General features: G+C 30.7%; 1 protein-coding gene across 1 annotated transcript in view; it reads right to left on the reverse strand.

Annotated features, from left to right (window-relative positions):
- LOC143069743 (tRNA (32-2'-O)-methyltransferase regulator THADA-like) overlaps positions 1–21,407 on the reverse strand; it is a 61,655-nt gene that overhangs the window by 15,215 nt on the left and 25,033 nt on the right. Inside the window, exon 5 of the mRNA XM_076244517.1 lies at positions 15,838–16,003. Within this exon, the coding sequence (XP_076100632.1) occupies positions 15,838–16,003 (166 nt within the window). The remainder of the gene's footprint in view (positions 1–15,837; positions 16,004–21,407) is intronic.

Consider the following 21,407-nt stretch of genomic DNA (forward strand, 5'->3'; position numbering starts at 1 on the left):
GTACTGTGTACAACACTTTCTATTACAAACAAGATAGTACATTTTCAATAAAATGAACTGTGCTGCGCACAACACTATCTATGCAAAATACATTGTATGGAAAGGGTTATGAACTGCTCAAAACAAAATAAACATGGAACTAATTAAAAATTTCAAGCTCAAAAATTAAGAAATTACATAATTAAAAATAATTCAAAGTTCAAATAATAGACTATTATAAAAGTTAACCTCGCTGTTGCCATCCCTATGTCTTGCATTCAACAACCCTCACCAATGGCATGTTAGAATAGATACCCTAAGTATCATTTAGCTTAAGTTTGGTTGAAATTGGTTCTGTAGTTTCAGAAAAGAAGATCTTTGAAATAGTCTACACCGGACGTACAACAGATGACAGACACCAAGTGATGGCAAAAGCTCACATTTTCATTTAGGAAAGGTGTGCTAAAAATGGAATTTATAAATCTTCTTTGAGCTTTTTGAAATCCCATGTCTTTGATGCTCTAAAAGGTCATCAAAAGTTTCAGTAATATAAAAGTAAGCAGCACTTTTGCAGTAAATATTATAAATTCAAAGAAACTTTTAAAATCTGTAGGTTGAACAAAATGTGAACTGGCTGCCCTTTAAGATGACTTTTAGAGCCAACATGTGGAGAAATATAATTACTGACTGCGTACATGTAACAGTCTTAAAGTCATAAAAAATCTGTCCAAAAAGGTCTAATGATATGCCAATATACATGCAACTGCACGAAATATGCTAGACAAATATTTTTTATGTTTAAATATCAATAGTAAAATTTACAATGAACCATTTTTACTATCTAAGGTAACAATTAAAGTTATGAGCAAGCATAAATTGTCTCACTTTTGCAGTAGAGTGCAAAAAGAATCAATGCAGTTATTTTCAGATAGATTTGTTTCACATAGATAATCTAGTGTCAGATATGATATACAATGGTATGAGTTTTACAGCAGATGTGAATCTTTAACAATCATTGAGGGTCAACTCAGTGCAGATTGTTCAGTGTTCAAACAGGTTGTAGTATGTATGTTAAATTATTATGATTGTGTTCTGTACTTAAATTGTCTGAAGAGGGTGGCAAAAGTTAAAAAAATGTATAGAATATATACCAAGGGGATAAATTTGGCTCTGTACTTATTGTCTGATGAGGGTGGAAAAAGGTTGAAAAAATGATGTAAAATTAAATGAAGAGGATATCCAATTTATACAAGGGAATAATTTACACTTTGTACCTAAATGTCTGAAGAGGCTGGAATAGGTTTAGCCTGGGGTCCTGGCTAACTTGTCAGTAAAGCGCAGCTAGATATCGGCCGGGATACCAGGCTAGAATAGGTTGAAAACTGATGTAACCAGGTGCTCCGCAGGGCGCAGCTTTATACGACCGCAGAGGTCGAACCCTGAACAGTTGGGGCAAGTATGGACAAAACATTCAAGCATGATACAGCTCTGAATTTGGATTGTGATCAAATTTTTGACATTACATGGGTTTTTTTTACACAAAACAAATGCCAAGATTTTACAAATCAATTAAAGATTTCTTCTTCAAACTTTTTAAATCTAAAATTAAATAGTTGACACAGCATAGGTTTCTGACACAGAATGAATGTGGTCTAATGAACTTAAAAGGTTTTTTTTGCCTTTGAGCAAATCACTATGCTGTTGAATATTAATCCTCTCAAAAAAATGTTTGAAGAAATTTTCTTTTTATTTATGAAATCTGAAATGAGAAAAATTTAACCCCCCCCCCCCCTTTTTTTTCACATCCCCGTTTCCCTTTTTCAAAACTGATATCAATTCAAATTTCTAATGGAGTTTGCAACAATAACTACTCATTTAAATACATCATAAAATATTAAGATGTAAAAAAACTGCTTGTTATCACTGAATGGTAAAGATTATTTAAATTTATCAGTTGGTAGTAAAAAGTGTATATACATTGTATATTGTATATAACAAAGATTTAAGTTGATTCTGGACAAAGAAAGATAACTCCAATTAAAAAAAATTCTTGCTATTGAACAAATAGGATATTTCTTGCTTACTATTCTGGACAAAGAAAGATAACTCTAATTAAAAAAAAATTTGCTATTTCACAATATTGTGCAATTAGATATTTCTTGCCATTGCACAATACTGTGCAATTGAAAAGACTTGCTATTGCACAATACTTAATATAATAATTTTAGATCCTGATTTGGACCAACTTGAAAACTGGGCCCATAATCAAAAATCTAAGTACATGTTTAGATTCAGCATATCAAAGAGGCCCAAGAATTAAATTTTTGTTAAAATCAAACTTAGTTTAATTTTGGACCCTTTGGACTTTAATGTAGAATTTGAAATTTGAAAACAGGACCAAAAATGAAGAATCTACATACACAGTTAGATTTGGCATATCAAAGAACCCCAAGGATTCAATTTTTGATGAAATCAAACAAAGTTTAATTTTGGACCCTTTGGACCTTAATGTAGACCAATTTGAAAACTGGACCAAAAAAACTTCAATAATCAAGAATCTAAGTACATTTTTAGATTCAACATATCAAAGAACCCAACCGATTCATTTTTTGTCAAAATCAAACTAAGTTTAATTTTGGACCCTTTGGACCTTAATGTAGACCAATTTGAAAACGGGACCAAAAGTTGAGAATCTACATATACAGTTAGATTCGGCATATCAAAGAACCCCAATTATTCAATTTTGATGAAATCAAACAAAGTTTAATTTTGGACCCTTTGGGCCCCTTTTTCCTAAACTGTTGGGACCAAAACTCCCAAAATCAATACCAACCTTCCTTTTATGGTCATAAGCCTTGTGTTTAAATTTCATAGATTTGTATTTACTTATACTAACATTATAGTGCGAAAACCAAGAAAAATGCTTATTTGGGTCCCTTTTTGGCCCCTAATTCCTAATCTGTTGGGTCCTAAACTCCCAAAATAAATACCAACCTTCCTTTTGTGATCATAAACATTGTGTTTAAATTTCATAGATTTCCATTTACTTAACCTAAGGTTATTGTGCAAAAACCAAGAAAAATGCTTATTTGGGCCCTTTATTGGCCCCTTATTCCTAAACTATTGAAACCAAAACTCCCAAAATCAATCCCAATCTTTCTTTTGTGGTCATAAACCTTGTGTCAAAATTTCATAGATTTCTATTAACTTAAACTAAAGTTATGGTGCGAAAACCAAGAAAATGCTTATTTGGGCCCTTTTTGGCCCCTAATTCCTAAAATGTTGGGACCAAAACTCCCAAAATCAATACCAACCTTCCTTTTATGGTCATAAACCTTGTGTTAAAATTTCATAGATTTCTATTCACTTTTACTAAAGTTAGAGTGCGAAAACTAAAAGTATTCGGACGACGGACGACGACGACGACGACGACGACGACGACGACGCAGACGCCAACGTGATAGCAATATACGACGAAAATTTTTTCAAAATTTGCGGTCGTATAAAAATGTGGAGAATATACCAAGAGGTTTAGACTTATATAAAGAACACACTTCACCAAAAACTGGAGGTAAAATCAGGTGCTGACAATTTTCATAATATCCCATTTTTCTAATTTGCAGATTCCGAAATTGGTCCATGCATCCTTTTTTTGTATCCTAGTCTATTCTATTGTCGATTTTTTTATTCATTTCCTTCTTAGATAAACATGTCTATTCAAAAATTATGAATCCTGAACCTTTAACAAGGGGTAGGAGAATCAAGCATTAACATTTTGATTTTTGAAAATTACTATGTATGAAAGAATGCCAAAAGGATTACTAACAACATTATTTCAAATGAACAAATTGTTTTCCCAAGCTTGTAGAAAGCAGATTAAAAACTAATGTCATGCTTTTTAAAGCTTACAATATGATATGAGTTTTTCTCTCATTGTTGAAGGCCTATAGTTGTTTAAATTCAGGTTCCTTGGTTTCAGGTGAATTGTTGTCTTATTTATTTTATAAGGATTGTTTCAATTACACCACATCTCCACATTTTTATTGTCAAATCTCAAACTTGTGCTCAGCATCGGAAACCAGGCGGCACAGTTACCCATGATTTTACGTTAACTTAGACCCTGTTTACACTGACAATGAAATTGAATCGATCTTAAAAAGACCAGTTCGGGTTTACATTGGACAAGCAAGATCGATCGAGTTCGATCTTATTTAATCCAGTGCGTTTACACTAAAACATAAAAAGAACCGTTCTGATCTTAATTTTCCTATCTAAATATAACAAACACCTGAAAAAAGATTGGTCTTGATTGACCTGAGCGTTTACACCAAAAAAAAAAAGATCAATTCAAATAATATCGATCTTTCTAAAACCACCTCTAGAGGTAGACTTTTAAAGTCTGATTGAAGATCGATCTTACCCGTTTACACTGTACCAAAGATCGATCTTAGTAAAGAATGGTCTTTTTTGTCAGTGTCAACTGGGTCTAAAAGAACAAAGTTATGAATGAACCAACATACAAATAAATAGAAACATGAGTCTGTTGGTTCCTATTTCTGTAAAGCTTTTGGTCCAAATATCAATCAGTTAGGCCAACTACTTACCAAATTTTAGCGAGGAAAGATATAAAAAATTTTATGAATAAATGAAAAGATATAATAAACATCTCCAATATACTTAAATGAAGAAAAACGATATTTAAATTTAAATAATTTAAATAAAATAAATTTTTTAATTAAAAAAACCCCCATGTTTTCAGTTGTGTATAATCCGCACCCCTCGTACAAACTACAATTCTAGGTTTAAAAGTGTGGACTATACACGGCCAGTAGTGAGAGGGCATACAATCTCTCTCCAGTATCCTGTTTTAACATTTACCCTGGATCTTCATAAAATCAGGGACTACTACCACATTTTTCTATTACCATTAGTCCTAGTAAAAATTCCAGCATTTTTTTCTGCATTTTTCTCAGAATTTTTCAAACTAAAGTGCACTAGAAAAATTAAATTCAATCTAAAAACAAGTAATTAAGTGTCAGAAAGTTCTTACATGAACCAATATAAACAGGTAAAAATAAGCTGTCAATCAGAACAGGTGTAAAATTCCATTATCTACTTGGGAAATGATCAAAATTATGTCATAGAGAATGAAAAATCACTCACTTACTACAAACAATCTTTTGATGTGGTATCTTTGGTTTAGATAACCGAATCTGAATCATCAAATTTGAATGTAGATATGATGGCATAGTGTAGAGGGAGCCACTGACTTACTGTTACAATGTAGTTATGATTTAAATCTGAAAGCCATTTTGGCAGCAACTGATTTTAGTTTGCTTCAAATCTTGAAATAAAGGCTGCCTCATTTTGGCAGTGTAAATGGAGCCATTAACTTATGATTGTGTCAAGTCTTAAAGTCAAGACGTACAGCCTCTTTTCTGGCACAGTCACTGTCAGTGTAGATCGAGGAGCCCACTGAATCAAGTTTTTTTCAAATCTTGAAACCAAGACTGCCTCTTGTTTGCCACAGTGTAGAGTGAGCCACTGACTTAAGTTTGATTGAAATTTTGACACCAAAGCTGTTTCTTTTCTGGCACAGTGTAGAGTGAGCCACTGACCAAAGTTTGATTCAAATCTTGAAGCGATGACTCTTTTCTGGCACAGGGTAAAAGGGGTCCTTCTTCAGATCCTTAACAAATTGGGGTGTCTATTTGGCTGTTCTGGATGTATAAAATGGTATACACAATTTATTTTAGCTTAAATTTTATCATTTATTTTTGCCACTCTTTGACTAGTGACTTTTCTCAAGGATTTATATAGTAAACAAATCCTTGCTTATCTTATGATGGCCACAGTCAATCCAAATATGTAGATTTGGACACTTCTGCTTATAGAAATCACATTCATAAGATTTATAATTTACTGCAGGATTTTACAACAACCATTTGATTTGGCAATCAGTTTATGAATCTTACGATTACACCCTCCTTTAGCTCCCAAGACACCTCTAAGATATAGATGTTATCTAGGGTTATCTGCCCCATACAAGATAAAACATTGTTGGCCCGAGACCACAATTAATTCTTCTATCATTTCTTTACAACGTTTTGTCGCATTAAAAAAAATTGAATTGTTCTTTTTGTCTAATTTTTTGTGTGAGTAATGTACAGTTCAAGTCCCAAACCATATGCAATTTTCAGAAAAATTGCATGTTTACATCATACAAATTTGGCCAATACACATCCATACCCCTATAGGCAAGTCAAGAGATGTTCCGAAAAGTGTAAATATAACCTTTTTGCACCTGGCCTAATCACTCTTTCCTTATTAAAATCAGTTAAAATAAAACATCCAAAAGTTTATTTCAGCTCTCTTCTTTCATTCCCACCCCAGAAAAGCTAAGAAATGAATGAGAAAGGGAAAGAAAAAAAATAAAGAAAAAATACACTATAATTAAAGGGAACTATATTCGTGAACAACGAAAAGCAGGGTCATTAATTGTGGTCTTGGGCCTATTAGGGGCCAAAAACTTGACCAATTCCAATAAAACTTGGCATGATTTAAGCTGAGTGTTTTATGAGTCAGTTCACAAAGTTTCATAGCCATATGATATATATTTTAGAAAATGTGATATTTTTTATATCTCAACTTTGGTTGCTGAATTATGACGTATAGATAGAAAAATTTCAACTTTCAAATTTTGGCTTCAAAAATCCCCCCAAAACACCAAATTGCACTTTTTTATGTCTCAATGTATAAGATATTATCTATTCAAAGTACAGGATAGCATACTTAATGTATGAGACTTATAAAAATTTGACAAAAGTTAATTTTATATGTGCCTATGCCAAAAAATAGAGGTTTTCAAATGAAGCGAGGCCTTATATGAAATGTAATATTTTCCACTTACAACAATTTTCTGAAGTTGTTAAGTTAAAACAAAACATTTAACATATCATAAATATTCTTTTCATGTAAATATAAGTTTCAAATAGTATAACACATGAGTTTTACTTGGTCTTAAGCAATGTCAAGCTTAAAATAACAAGTTGTCAATTTAGGCCGTTCCCTGTATATCCATATTTAATTGCATATAAATGATATTGGAGATGGAAATATGCTTCTTTTTGCCCAAATCCTTGCTAAGATATGATCAAATATGAAGCATGGATGTAACAAGACTGTTGCTTTTAACTATATATGTAGACAGTATGGTCTGATGCAAAGTTTTTTCAATTTACTGTTTAAAACCTGCATGAAATTTCAGTCTTAAAATGCCAATATTTTAACCACCAGCCATCCAAAAGAAGAAAATAAAGGTATTCTGTGAAACAGACAAGTTTAAACAACCAGTAATAAGTGCTTTTGATATAGATTCAGTGCAATCTGTTTAAAGAAATACAATTTTTAAGTGCATAGAACTTCATATTTCACTTGCTTCGTACGGACCGCTAGACCTAGACTATTAAAACAGCACATTTTGCACTCTTTTTATGCTTTTATCCACCTTTCTTTGTGTTCAGAGTTCACAAATGAGTAAAACACATGAAATAAATACCACAAACACAAATAGATATCAGAAAAAAAATGTCAGAGAAAAATTAAGAATGCTGCTTTTGCAAAAATATTGAAAAAAGTGAAAAACCTACTTTTTGGGCATATTAGCTGAAAAGTGACTTTTTTTACAAATTTCTATCAAATAAAAGTGGAAACCATTTCTTCTCATATAGTTTGACAAATAAATACCAATAGATCATTCAGAGAAGTTGTCAAAGTATAAATTCAAAATTTGCTGAAATGCACCTCTTAGGCCCGAGACCACAATTAATTCTTCTATCATTTCTTTACAACGTTTTGTCGCATTAAAAAAAATTGAATTGTTCTTTTTGTCTAATTTTTTGTGTGAGTAATGTACAGTTCAAGTCCCAAACCATATGCAATTTTCAGAAAAATTGCATGTTTACATCATACAAATTTGGCCAATACACATCCATACCCCTATAGGCAAGTCAAGAGATGTTCCGAAAAGTGTAAATATAACCTTTTTGCACCTGGCCTAATCACTCTTTCCTTATTAAAATCAGTTAAAATAAAACATCCAAAAGTTTATTTCAGCTCTCTTCTTTCATTCCCACCCCAGAAAAGCTAAGAAATGAATGAGAAAGGGAAAGAAAAAAAATAAAGAAAAAATACACTATAATTAAAGGGAACTATATTCGTGAACAACGAAAAGCAGGGTCATTAATTGTGGTCTTGGGCCTGTTACTAGATAATTACATATTACTTAAGGTGCATAGGAATCTTTGTAGGTAAATGATATAATTGCCTATAATAAACGTTTTCATGATGTTATTTATCTATTTAACAACGGGAGAAGCATCCAGGTTCACCTTGAGTTATTAAATACCATTAATAGATACAAGATCAAACATCTAGAAAAACTTCTTTTTTTATATAATTTATACTTATTTATCGCTTCCACCTGTGTAATGACTTTTGTATTTGATCAGGGGCAGGTTAATCAGAAGTGATATAGTACTTATTCAAAGCAACAATTCAAAAAGTTTGTTAATTGTGCAATGTTGTTTTGATAACCCTTCTAAATGGACTAGCATTCCAGAGAAATTCTTGTTAAAAGAAATTCTCAACCCTAAATGTAGGAATGAATTTGGAATAACTTCTGATGAAGACATAATTTATTAAAGACTATACAAATCCTTGACAGAAACTAACCATTAAAAAATTCTTCTCAAATTACATAAACATTCCAAATGTGATTTCCATAATTGTTATTTGCAAAGACAAAAAGCATGACCAGCACAGGCGGATTTAGGGGGGACCCAGGGGGCCCAGTCCCCCCTTTTTGGAAAAAAAATTGGTTGTTTATACAGGGAATCACTGAAGTGTGACTGGGGCCCCCTCTTAGGTCAGTCAGTGGGCCCCACTTATGAAAATTTCTGGATCCTCCACTGACCAGAGTTATCACACTGTAATACATGTACTTGGGAAAAAAACTGAGAGCTAATATATCTTGAAGATAGCACCAATGAGATATGATTTCTTTTAGAATGAGAAATGCTGTTTTTATTCTTGGAATATTCACCCCAATCTTACACCTTTATTATATAACAACTTGTCCTGAATTTCCAATGAAATACCAATGGTCAATAATCTGTCACCTCTTTCTTACAAAAAGAAATTTTGAAGATGGGAACAATCTCTTTTGACAATTCAACACTCAAGGGTCTACATAGATGAGCTTAAAACTTCACATTTTACAGGAAGATCAAAACAGCCTCTATCATTGACCAGAATATAAATATCAAACTGAGAACGGCAGACTTATCCACCCTTGATGTATAAATATGCATCTTTTCTTTATAAACAATAATCATACTGGATCAAGACTCAAACAATGACCTTTTTGCTAATTACTTGTTCAAAGATAGTATCATACCTAAACACTTCCACCTAAAAAAGTATAAATATTTTGACTGTTACCCAAGACCTTGAACTTTTGAGATACAAGGGCAATGAACAGAAGAAAATAACAAACATCTGTACTGGTTTACTATCGTTTGTATCCCAAAATCTTATGTTTTGTCTTTATAACAGTTTATATTCAGTTGTACCACATGCAGGTTTGTTTACTCTTTGGTTAAATTTCACTTGAGAACTATTCTATATTGCAACTGCGTTTGATGATTAATTTGAACCCATCTCAAATTTTAAATAAGTACAAATGGATTTTTCATATTATTTGTTTTTATTAACGTCTTTGGAATTACTCAAATTATAGGACCTGCAGATGTGTTTAATAAAGAAACCTGAAAGAACATGTAAACCCCATCTGAGGTCAAAATCAAAAATTAAAGTTACTCTTTATGTTGTTTTGTTTTTCATCACTTTCAGCTTTTACAAGTATAAATGTGGGATGAAACAGAAATAAAGGAACCCAGAGAATACTTCTACTTCTACTTCTAGCACTAACATGACCAACATCATTTGGTTGACTATCCTGTCACTGTTTGGTGTGTGCTTGCAAACTTAAGTCCAAAAAAATAATTTAATATAAAAGGAAATAATTTGTGCTGTACTTAACATTTATACATGGTGCAAAGAAAAACATGGGACTTGAAATTTAGTGTGCTTGCAGTAGTCTCTTGAACCAGTCATGACTTCCTGCAGCGGTCACTGAGGCAGGTAAGGTGTTCCAATCTCTGATCGTGCGTGGATAGAAGGACTCTTTTCTGAATAGTATTATATTGAAAGCTTCATGATTATTAACCATTCTTCCTTTGCCTTGGGTTTGTCAAAGGTTTTGTGTATCATATATATACATTCACTTTTTAATGGTGGATCTTGGATTTTGCATCGTGTTATGGAGGGCAAGACAAAATACAGAGTACCTTGGGACTGTCTGAGTTTTCAGCAGCTCTCCCCTGTGAAAAATCAAGACATTTATTTCCTCTTAGGGACGAAAGATCGCAGAGGGAAAGTCAAACTTATAGATTGAAAATAAACTGACAACGCCATAGGTAAAAATAAAAAGACAAACAGACAAATAATAGTATAGAAGACACCACATAGAAAACTAAAGACTGAGCAACATGAATCCCACCCAAAACTGGGGATGATCTCAGGTGCTACGGAAGGGTTAGCAGATCCTGCTCCACCGTGATGTGGAATTTGCTTTGGCAGTTTTCAGGATAACTATGCTTGTCAAGCTTCCCCCAGCAATACCAGACAAGATTTTTAAACTAAAGGTTATGTAATAAGAATGGAAAACATGCACTTTTTACACTTAAAGTCACAGAACAAAAAGTCACCATTAATTTGTTTACATATTTTAAATATATTATTATACAGAAATTTCTCGATGATTGATTGTACAGTTTAGGAATTTGGTAATTAGCATTGCCAGATGAAGACAATTTTAAGTAAAGTAGTGTTGATAACAGATATATGGTAGTCTCTTTAAAAATTATTTAAAAAAAATCTAAACTTGTAAAAAACTTTACTGAAACTTTTATAATTAAATGAAAAATACCATTAAAAAATTGCCAATTCTTCTAAGTCTTGGCATTCAAAACATGCATTTTTTGGCAATTTAAAATAATAAAATTTGTAAACAAAAAGTATCCTCTAAAGAGCTTTAAGTGTTAAATGTCACTCATGTTTACACATATGTAAAACAAAAAAAATCTTCAGAGAAACCACAAAAAACTGCTTAGATTTGGTACATGGCTTAATCAGATAATCTCCCAAATTATAATTAGATAATTATGACTACAGCTTATCAAGTCTTGAAGCCCAATGTAAACAAACAATGGATTAAGATGTCTATTTCACAAGGCGGAGTTATTAATTACTACCAGGTAGTGCTAACCATGTGCAACAATTAGAGTTCACCTTTATTGCTTTATTTTCACTACTAGTTAATTTGAAGTTTTTGGAAAGAAATCTTAGATTTTATCTTTGTAGCATGTTCAAAGCAAAGAAAATAAACAGCCAATCATTAAATGTACTTAGAGAACTCCAGGTGTTCTGGTCATGTGGTAGAATTTAATAATCAGATTCTTTAATGCATATTCATTTCTTGTTTAAGATTCTGTTCAAAATGATTTTCATCCATATCTTTGTGTGTTATTATAATTAACAAAAATTACCAACAAATGTAGAAAAAAATTACCATTTGTAATATTCCATGAGACGGCAGGGGTTTTACACCGCAGGGACATTAAAAATACACTGCAGCATCGTAAAAACAGTTTTAAAGATCGTTAAAATACTTATATCTCCATTTCACAACAGTATGATTATTACCAATAATCGTTAAAAATGTGATTTGTATTGTAAAATTGTTGTTTTATTGCACTAGGGGCAATATTTATCATATGTCTTAAAGATCATAAAAGAGAAATTTAAGCTTAATGATATAATAATAATTATGGTTTGTTTAGAATAATTAATTCAAGACTGGGATAAATTAATATCAGCATTTTTATAACATATTTGTCTACTGAGAAGAACAGTATCATCAAGTAAACTATGCGAACAAGAAACTAAAAAGACAAATGCTAGAAAAATATGACACAATTTAAAAAAAATATAGTTTATAAAGCAGAAGCAAAAATATCATTGGACCAAATTGGAGAATGTTCATTTCCTTAAAAAAAAAACTCACGACCATTCCAGACCTTGATTAGAACATTGTTGGTGCCTTATATTTTGCACTTTGTGATAATTTATAAAGAAACTTTTTTCCTCTAATTTTTTGGTCTTTTTTATTGGTTTATTCTAAACTTTCTTTTTACAAACAATGTATCCAATGAAAAATTAATGCAATTATATGCTATTTGGTAATCTGCATAATTTGAAAAACACAACGTTATTCAAATTCTATCATCTTTGCATTATTTAATTGTTTTCTTAATTTTCTATCCTTCTTGAAGATGTTTATATGCAAAACAGTAAGGCAAAAAATAAGACAGATGCTTGTAAAATGAATCAGTTATAATACTCAAAACATCAGAAACAAAAATCTGTCACAAAAACAAAGTTAAGAAGCTTTTCTTTCTTATGTCCACACGTTCTAACCTCCATTGTTTACAATTATGTAATAAAGATGAGCATACTTTTGTTTGAAGATTAATGTTTATCTGTTACAAATGATAAAGATTACCCATAAAACAACATAATAATGTAAACTATTATAAATATTCTGGCAATTATGATTTATCATTGAAGCTTATCAATCAAAACACTTTGATAACCATTGTCAGAGAATTCCAGATTATCCCAAGTATTTGGATAAAGCTCTCATTAACCAGGAATCAGTCAGGAGATTAATTACTGGTTCCCTGTTAATGGACATTCCTGAGATTACTGGTTCTGTGTATTACGATCCCACTGTGAGCCAGGGTATCCATTTCAAAGACATAGCACTCAGATACCAAGGGGTTATGGAAAATGAAAACAAATAAAGTTTGTTAATTATTACACAGTCAGATCAAACACCTTAAAAAATTGCAACAATTTTTCTCTTCTCAGAGATCTGTGATGAAAATGACTGGGTCAAGGTTCAGCCGTTATTGATAACCTATCTTAACATGTGTAACTTTTTAATGCTAAATTAATTACTTTTACCACCTATAAATTTTAGATAATTGTAGTGAGTGATGAAATATTCTTTGAAATATCATCAGTATACAAACAACCAGAGCTGTTTTTATGTGGTCACAATACAGAGTTATGTGACCTGTTTCAGACCTTTATGTTTTTATGAGCGCCCCCTGCACTGTACCAACTTAGCAATCTCACTTTATCTAATCCTTTTAATTGGTATGGAAACATAAATTTCAAAATGTAAGCAAGGTCTTGTCCAAAGTAATTTGTTTAATCATAAATTATTTCTAAAGAATTTTGGGAAAACCAAACTTTGGTCTTTTTAAGTGCTATCAGAGTACCTTGTGTTTTAAAATGATAAGTCATGAGGTTGACCATATACATATTTAATCTTTTGGGTGTTTAACTGAATTGCCTCCCTAATTGATCTTCTGATGTTATATGCAACAATTTTTTGAATTTTGATTGAACTTGCATGTGTTTAAATAATTACAGACAAATTAACATACAAATGTATCAAAATGCATCTAGGGAAAGATTCTAAAAGTACTCATTTTATTTCAGCTAGTTGAGTAAGACCAAGGAGTTCATATAACCTCCTTGGTAAGACATAGAATTTCAAAGTAAAGCAACAGTTGATTCTGAAACTTTTGTAATTATTAAGGGGTTGGTACGTAATATTAGAAAGAGAGGTTACAATTCTATTCCTATTTTCAAATACATTTTGAATTTTTTAGTTGTTCCTATTCCCAGATCCCTATCTTGATAGTATACTATTACGAGAAACTTACAATTCTTGAATAAAAGGTATAAAAGAGCTAAAAAGGTAAAAAATGTACCGATAATTAAAATTATTGTTTTATTTTTATTTTTCATCTCTTATAAATCATTTCAACTTTTGAAACAATATCACCCTTTTATTGGTTCAATGCCTCAGGTCCTTTTTGTATCTCTTTTTTTCAAAAGAATAAGGGTACAAATTTTGAATGGTAACCTTTAACACAAGTTAGACATTCTTTCCCGATGGACATCAGCAAGAATACAGATATAACACTTCCAGAGCTTGAAAGTCAATTTGGCCTTCAAAGCTTCTAGATCTTTTAAAATAAGCAATTTAAATTATAATATAAGGTCCAATTAAACTAGTAAGATAATATGCCAAGCAAGTATGGTTTATCATATTTCCATAAATAATAATTAAGTAATCATGAAAAAACAAAAATATATATAATTTCATTAAAAAATTGGAGAAAAAAATAAGAGTTAGGGACGACATCAAAAGATCGATGTAGGATAAAAAACTTAAATCAAATAGTTTGAGGGTGGGGGGGTCAACATTGCTGCAAGTTTTGTTAATTTAAAATCGATTTTACATATATCCCTATTAGTCAATAAATTTTTCCCAAATTAAGTTTAGAGGGGGGTGTGGAGGTCAGTGAAAAAACTATGTGAATGAAGTTTTTTATCCTTCATTGAACTTTTGATGTCGTCCCTTAGTTTAAGAAATATTGTTAGAAGATTTACAAAGAGATTTAAAATGTATTGACTTTTATCCTCATATATATTTCTTTCCTATAAATAATCATCATTTTATCAAATACATATGTCTAAATCTCTATTTATTTCATTTTCCCAAAGATCTAATAAATATATAATTGATAACATTTATTTCATTATTTTTATCATATCAAGGTATAGCTTTATCTGATAATGATCTCCCTTTATCTGATAATCAGTTATCTCCTCCTGAGAGGCAAAATATTTATTAGTAGGTAAAAATTAAAAAATATTCATAACAAAGTATTTTCCCATCGGCAGGGTATGTTAAATTTCAGTTTACTAATTAATTAGCCATCGCTATAGATAAAACCTATATGTTTTGTTGCCATGAAAACACTGTGTTGATAACTCACTCTCGCCTTATGACTCAACGTGAATCATTCAGAAATACAAGATCTGTGAGAACATTTACCAATTCCACAACAATAAAAACATAAGTATTTAATAAATCAGAGCGCTGTCAGAGATTCTGACATGGTGAAGCACCATGGGTAATATTAACCATTTTCATTTTTGACAAGGATTACTATCCAATCTGGTTTTAGTCTTGGACAATCAGACATGCCAAAAAAAATAGCAATACCTTCAGTGGAATATTATCTGTCAATTTGTGATCATGAATAATGATCTTTTACCTCAGAGTAAATAAACAAATTAATAATTCTACTGTGCCTAGCAGTAGCCAGATATAGACTCAGCATGCTATTGGTACTGCTGTGTTTTTCTTTAATCCATTTATTAAATAATAAGCTTGCTTTTGCTTTTTTTCATTTACTGTTTGTAAAGCTTTATATTCACATTTTCCAATTTCCTCATTCTTGCATTTTCCCCCTATCTTTTCCCTAGGCTATGCATTTCTTCAGTAATCTCTGTATTTTCAGCATTGTTATAAATCAAGTAATTCATTACTAATAAAATAATTCAAAATTATTGATGTTTTTTTTGTTTGTTTTTGTTTGTTTTTTTTTTTAAATATTTGAAACATTCATTGAAAAAAGTACATGATGATGATATGTCATTTGTTAACTAAGAAGTTTGTAGTTTGCTTCTGTTGTGCTATAAGTTTTGTTTTTGTCTATCTGTACTGACTCAAGAGTGTAAAATATATTCTTAATATGGTGCTGCAAAAAAATAGTGCTGTGAGTTCCATGTCTGTCTGCCTGTACTCACCCCAGTAAAGTGTTGAATCTTTGAGTAGTAGATCTGTGTTGTTGTCCAGGACTTTTATAACAGCTACTTGTAACAGATAATGTTGTTCTGTCCCTTTATAGTAATGCACCATGTCTTTCCATTGAAGCAGGAGAGCTGATACTTCTTTCTCATTTTCTGTTTTCCCCTAGAAAGACGTGAAATAATAAAAAATTCTTTAAGCCAATATCTTCAGAATACTTCTTCATCTTGGTAAACAAGGCTCAAATTTTTTTGAAATCACCACTTTACAGAGTTGATAATTTTCGTTTCAAAGTAAAACAAAATCTCAAATGCAAACAATGAAAGCCTTGCAGATGAAATGCTTAGCATAAACTTAATTACTATAATGCCAAGATATATTTTTAAATGAAAAACAACTTCATGGCTTCAAACAGTTTCAAAGTTCTACAAAGTGAAGTTTTTTCTTTGCCTTTGCAATGCATTTTTTTCTGTCCCCCCCCCCCCCTCATATTTCAAGCAGTTTTTTTGTTAGATTACATAAAGGTAATATTGAGAATGGAAATGGGAAATGTGTCAAAGCCAGAACAACCCAATCATAGAGCAAAGGTGTCTACCCTTCATCAAAGTATCAGGCCTTTTCAAAAGTGGACAACTTGAAGCATTGCAATTCAAATATTTTACAACAAATTTTTGTTTTCTTTTATGTTAAATGTCATAACATATACATGTTTTTATATTAAGATTCTGTTTATCACACATCTTATGATGATTCAAATGACAATAATTTATTTAATTTGAAAGATAAATTTCAAATAAAATTTTACCATCAACATATTACCATTCACATAGATGTGTGAAATTTACAAGAGGGTCTTGTTGGAGTCCTTCATCTTTCTTAAAAGAATATTTTTATACCATTTTTTATGACTTTATAATATTTTTTTTCTCCCATTATTCTGTATTATTAATCTTTTTTGCTTATTTATCTTATTGTTCATTTCTTATGCCCCCTTTAATATTCGGCTCGTTTTGCTCATTATTCAGTATTCTGTAAACACCATCCTACTGTACATCACATGTCATTCACAAGTATCTGAGATAAGTCAAATTCATAAAAAGCATGTCATAAATTTATGATAAATGAGAACACATTTTTTTATGTCTTTTTAATTTCCCTCCATTTGTTTGGGATAAATCATATGTAAATTAGATATTTCAAAATAAACATTTATGAAAATTAATTTAAACGTGTATTCTTTATCATCCTTGCATCTAATTTCATTATTCAAATGAAAACCAGAGTATGATCGAAAATATAAAGATCAATTTGCACGTTTGGGTTCAAAAGTTTATTTGAAATCAATTTAATATATTTTTTGTTATTTCAATGTCAAACTGTTTATAATTGGCCATAAATCGTAAATCAAACTTCTTGAGATTTTTTACCTGTAACCAGGTGTTAACAAGTTTTGGATGAAGTTGGAGTGACTGACAGGTGGGCGAATTTGAATGGAGTACATTCTCCAATAATTATGTCATTTATTGAGAATTTTAGTCAGATTCCACAGGAGGGGGGAAATCTGAGAGATGGGCGGATCTGCAATAGGTGTGAAAATTTGACATTTATTATATGACTAACATATAAGTGTCTTGTCTATTGATAATTAGAGGGTAATTAATATCCAATTAACAGCATGAAATGTGAATCAGAGGTAAAACCAATTGTAAGGGAGATAACTCTAAAATACAACATTAAAAAATCTGCAGTAAGTAAAAAAATAAAACACTGGCCTAATCCTTAAATTTTCATTGACAGTTTAATAGCAAGAGATAAACTAGGTTACATCTGAAGTAAAAAAAAAAACAAAATTATATATTAAAATGTCTGATATTAGATATACATTTTATATACAATTGTATTAAACTGAATGATTGTTGGTTGCTTAGTGTCCAGTGGCAAGTATTTCACACATGTCCAGGACAATTCATATTTCTTGATGGAAAAAAATAAATGAATTATGATTTTTACATAGATAATTAATTACAATTTTGAACGAAAAAAGAACAAAATAAAGCATTTGAAATTTTTAGTTGTTGAATCACTTTGAATTACATCATTTTTCATTGACTTCGACACCACAAAAATTATAAAATTTTATATCCAAGAACCATATGTATATTTTTCTGTTCCAAACATATTTTTTATATAACAAGATATTGTTTACAATAATTAAGAGTATGAAAAATCATTTCACATGTGACCTCTCTCAATCATGCACTTCAAAACTGCAAAATAATATTCTTTCAGGCTCTTCATTGCACGAGTTCACATGATCATATTAAAAAATGCACTTTCCCAAAAACCACAAAGCCTCACAATCAAACTATGATATGGTTACTTTTTGACAGTCATTACAAACATCTTAAAGATGCCAATAAAATCAGAATCTCATGAATGTTTTTAATTAAATGGAAGAAATGGATTTTACATGGTGAAACATCATCATTACATATTAATTACTGCACGGAGACAGCTAACCCTAACACCTGTCAACCCCTGCCGATTTTCTGTACGATCTTACAGGTTAACATCTGGTCTTGGTTATTTTTGTGTTTTTTAACAGGTAATCAGCTGATGGTAGTCAGAAAATATTTTTTCATGTCAATAAAAAAAGTGAAGTGTTTCAATATTCACTTAATCATCTGTCATTTCTGTATAGAAGCATGAAAGAGAAAGGATTTCATGCTTTTGATACTTTGATTTAGTAGTTTATTTTGAAGGTTCCCAAAATTTGTTAGTTTATGACTTGATAAATATTTTATTTTTCTGATTTCCATTTATTAAGTTCATTAGTTAAGTGATTGAGCTGATGATATTGATTATGAGCTATTGCTTTTAAAGTCCAGTGGCAAATATTACATTTATATGTCAATGAGATATAAGACTGAACCCAGAGAGTGATTTAAAATGCTAGCCAAGGTGACCATTCAAAGAAAGACATGTCAACTTAAGAAGCATGAAAAAAGTAAAATCACAAAATTACTGAACTCAGAGGAAAATCAATTCCGAAAGTCCATAATCACATGCCAAAATCAAATAACAAAACGCATCAAAAACAAATGGACAAGAACTGTCATATTCCTGACTTGGTACAGGCATTTTCAAATGTAGAAAAGAGAAAGGGTTTCATGTTTTTGATACTTTGATTTAGTAGTTTATTTTGAATGTTCCCAATGATTTGATTGTATATAAGGTCCTTGTTGAACATTTTATTTGTCTTATTTCAATTAAAAATGTTTAAAGCATTTATGTGATTAAAATGATGATAATGAACTTTTGTTTTATGTCCAGTGGCAAGTATTATATCATAAAAAGGACATGTGTTTAACTCTATTCATACTAGACAAAATGCAGAGCCTGATTTTTAACAAGGGAGAGTCATGTCAACTTTTCTGATCCATCTTTTTTCTTACTCCTAAAAGCTAATGGCTAATAGCAGATAAACATCAAATACAGTACTACTGGAAATAAATTTGAAAAAAATGACATGTTAAAAATTTACCTATTCTTAAAATAAATTACTTAATAAAAAATTAACAACTATAAAAAGACCGAGTGATATTATAATAGAATAACTTTTATTGAAATCTATGAATAAAATTTTTAATTTCCTTCTTTCTTTTTGGGGGATAAATATATCCACCTGGGGAAACCCCCCTGATTAAAAATAAACCAATAATTATTTCTGTTTGTTTTCTGATGATACAGCAGATGAGAGACCCAGTGTCAACCTGTCAAAGTTAAACAGATATTTCCCTGTCAATATTAAACAGATATTACCCTCCCTGTCAATCAGTTAATTGTGAAATCAAGTGAATAATCAGACATATCACCTGTTTATAAAATAAATATTCATAATAGGATAATGATATATCAATATTACAAGATTTTATGATAAGTCAACAGATCCCATCATATAATCACTGTCAGAAATATTGACACTATAAATTTAAGGGGGACCTCCTCCTTGTTTGGAATGTTAACAGGTAATGAGGCAATATTGCAGGTGAAGCATGTCAGAGATGATACATTTTCCCTCCCACGAAAGATTTGTCAATGATAAAAAAAATCATTAAAAATGTTAAAAAGTTAGAATTAGACTTATTAAAATATCAACAGCTACAACATAACATACAAACACAAAAAAATTTAAGGAGAACAACACCAATAATAGAAAAGAAAGATATAAAATAAGGAAAAAGTGCTCTCTGCCTGTCAATGACTTTAAAAAAAAGCTAGTATAGCTGACTATGCAGTATGGGCTTTGCTCATTGTTGAAGGCCGTACGGTGACCTATAGTTGTTAATGTCTGTCATTTTGGTCTTTTGTGGATAGTTGTCTCATTGGCAATCATACCACATCTTCTTTTTAAATATATAGTCTGGATTTTGAAATATAATTCATTTTATGGTTTGAGTTTTAAAATCAACTTTTAAGATTCTCTATAATATTTAACTTTTATCCATTTCAAATTGCAACAAGCTCACAATGAAATACCACACACATATATTCTAACATCAAAAATGTTGAAATATATATCTGAAACACTAATACAGTGTTTATGAGCTAACTTACAATTTGTGACTTTTTCAAATTTTATGACATACACATATAAACATTCTTATAAAAATAAAAAAAACCAAGTTTACAACCTTTTATATAATATTGACATTTTTCTTACATTTGTAACAACTGGGCATGGGCTTCAGAGGAGAGAAAATTTTGGTTGTCCACCTCATATGGATGTCTGGATAACATTGTCTCTTTCAATTTGTAGGTTTTAAGTTTTGTTATTTCAGGAAAAAACATAAATAAATATAAAAACATCAATGACTCCAATAAATAACTAACTAAATGGTAAATAAAACAAATTATAAAAATTGATATAAATCAAAGCTTATTAGGTTATCATTTCTAAGCATATAATGTTATTCAGCACATTATTTCTTCCATGAACAAGTCATCTCAAGTAACAACCTTGAAATGTTGGACTGCATGTTAATTAAATCAAAAGTTTGAAAAGTTAATTACTGCAGCCACTCCAGGACTTCCTGAAAAACTGACTGAAACTGACCAAAACTAATTTATCTACATCAGGAAAACACCATGGATCATTGAAAACTCAGTTCTACTCTATTTCTACCCAAGAACATTACTTTTGATGAAGAACTGGTCAATCAACACTAGAAAGGTCAAGGTAATGGTCAGCTTGACCACAGTAATGAGTTTTACAGATACTAAATGACCACATAAATTCCTTAAAATTAATCAATCTTCTATAAAATTTATTTCTACTGTAATACACTTGGCACTGAAATCTAAACAATTAGCCAATGAAAATATTAATTGGGATCACTCTAAATTAAAAATTCAATATTTTGTCATAATTAAAGCATATTTTGATTGTTATGCATAAGGCCAATAGTTTTTTCAATTAAATAGTTTCAATTTTTCATGCTAGGGCCTTTTATAGCTGACTATATGGTATAGTTTTTTCTCATTGATCAAGGTCTAACTGTTGCCTTAA

This window comes from Mytilus galloprovincialis, chromosome 3, assembly GCF_965363235.1.
Source record: "Mytilus galloprovincialis chromosome 3, xbMytGall1.hap1.1, whole genome shotgun sequence".
Lineage (NCBI taxonomy): Eukaryota > Metazoa > Mollusca > Bivalvia > Mytilida > Mytilidae > Mytilus > Mytilus galloprovincialis.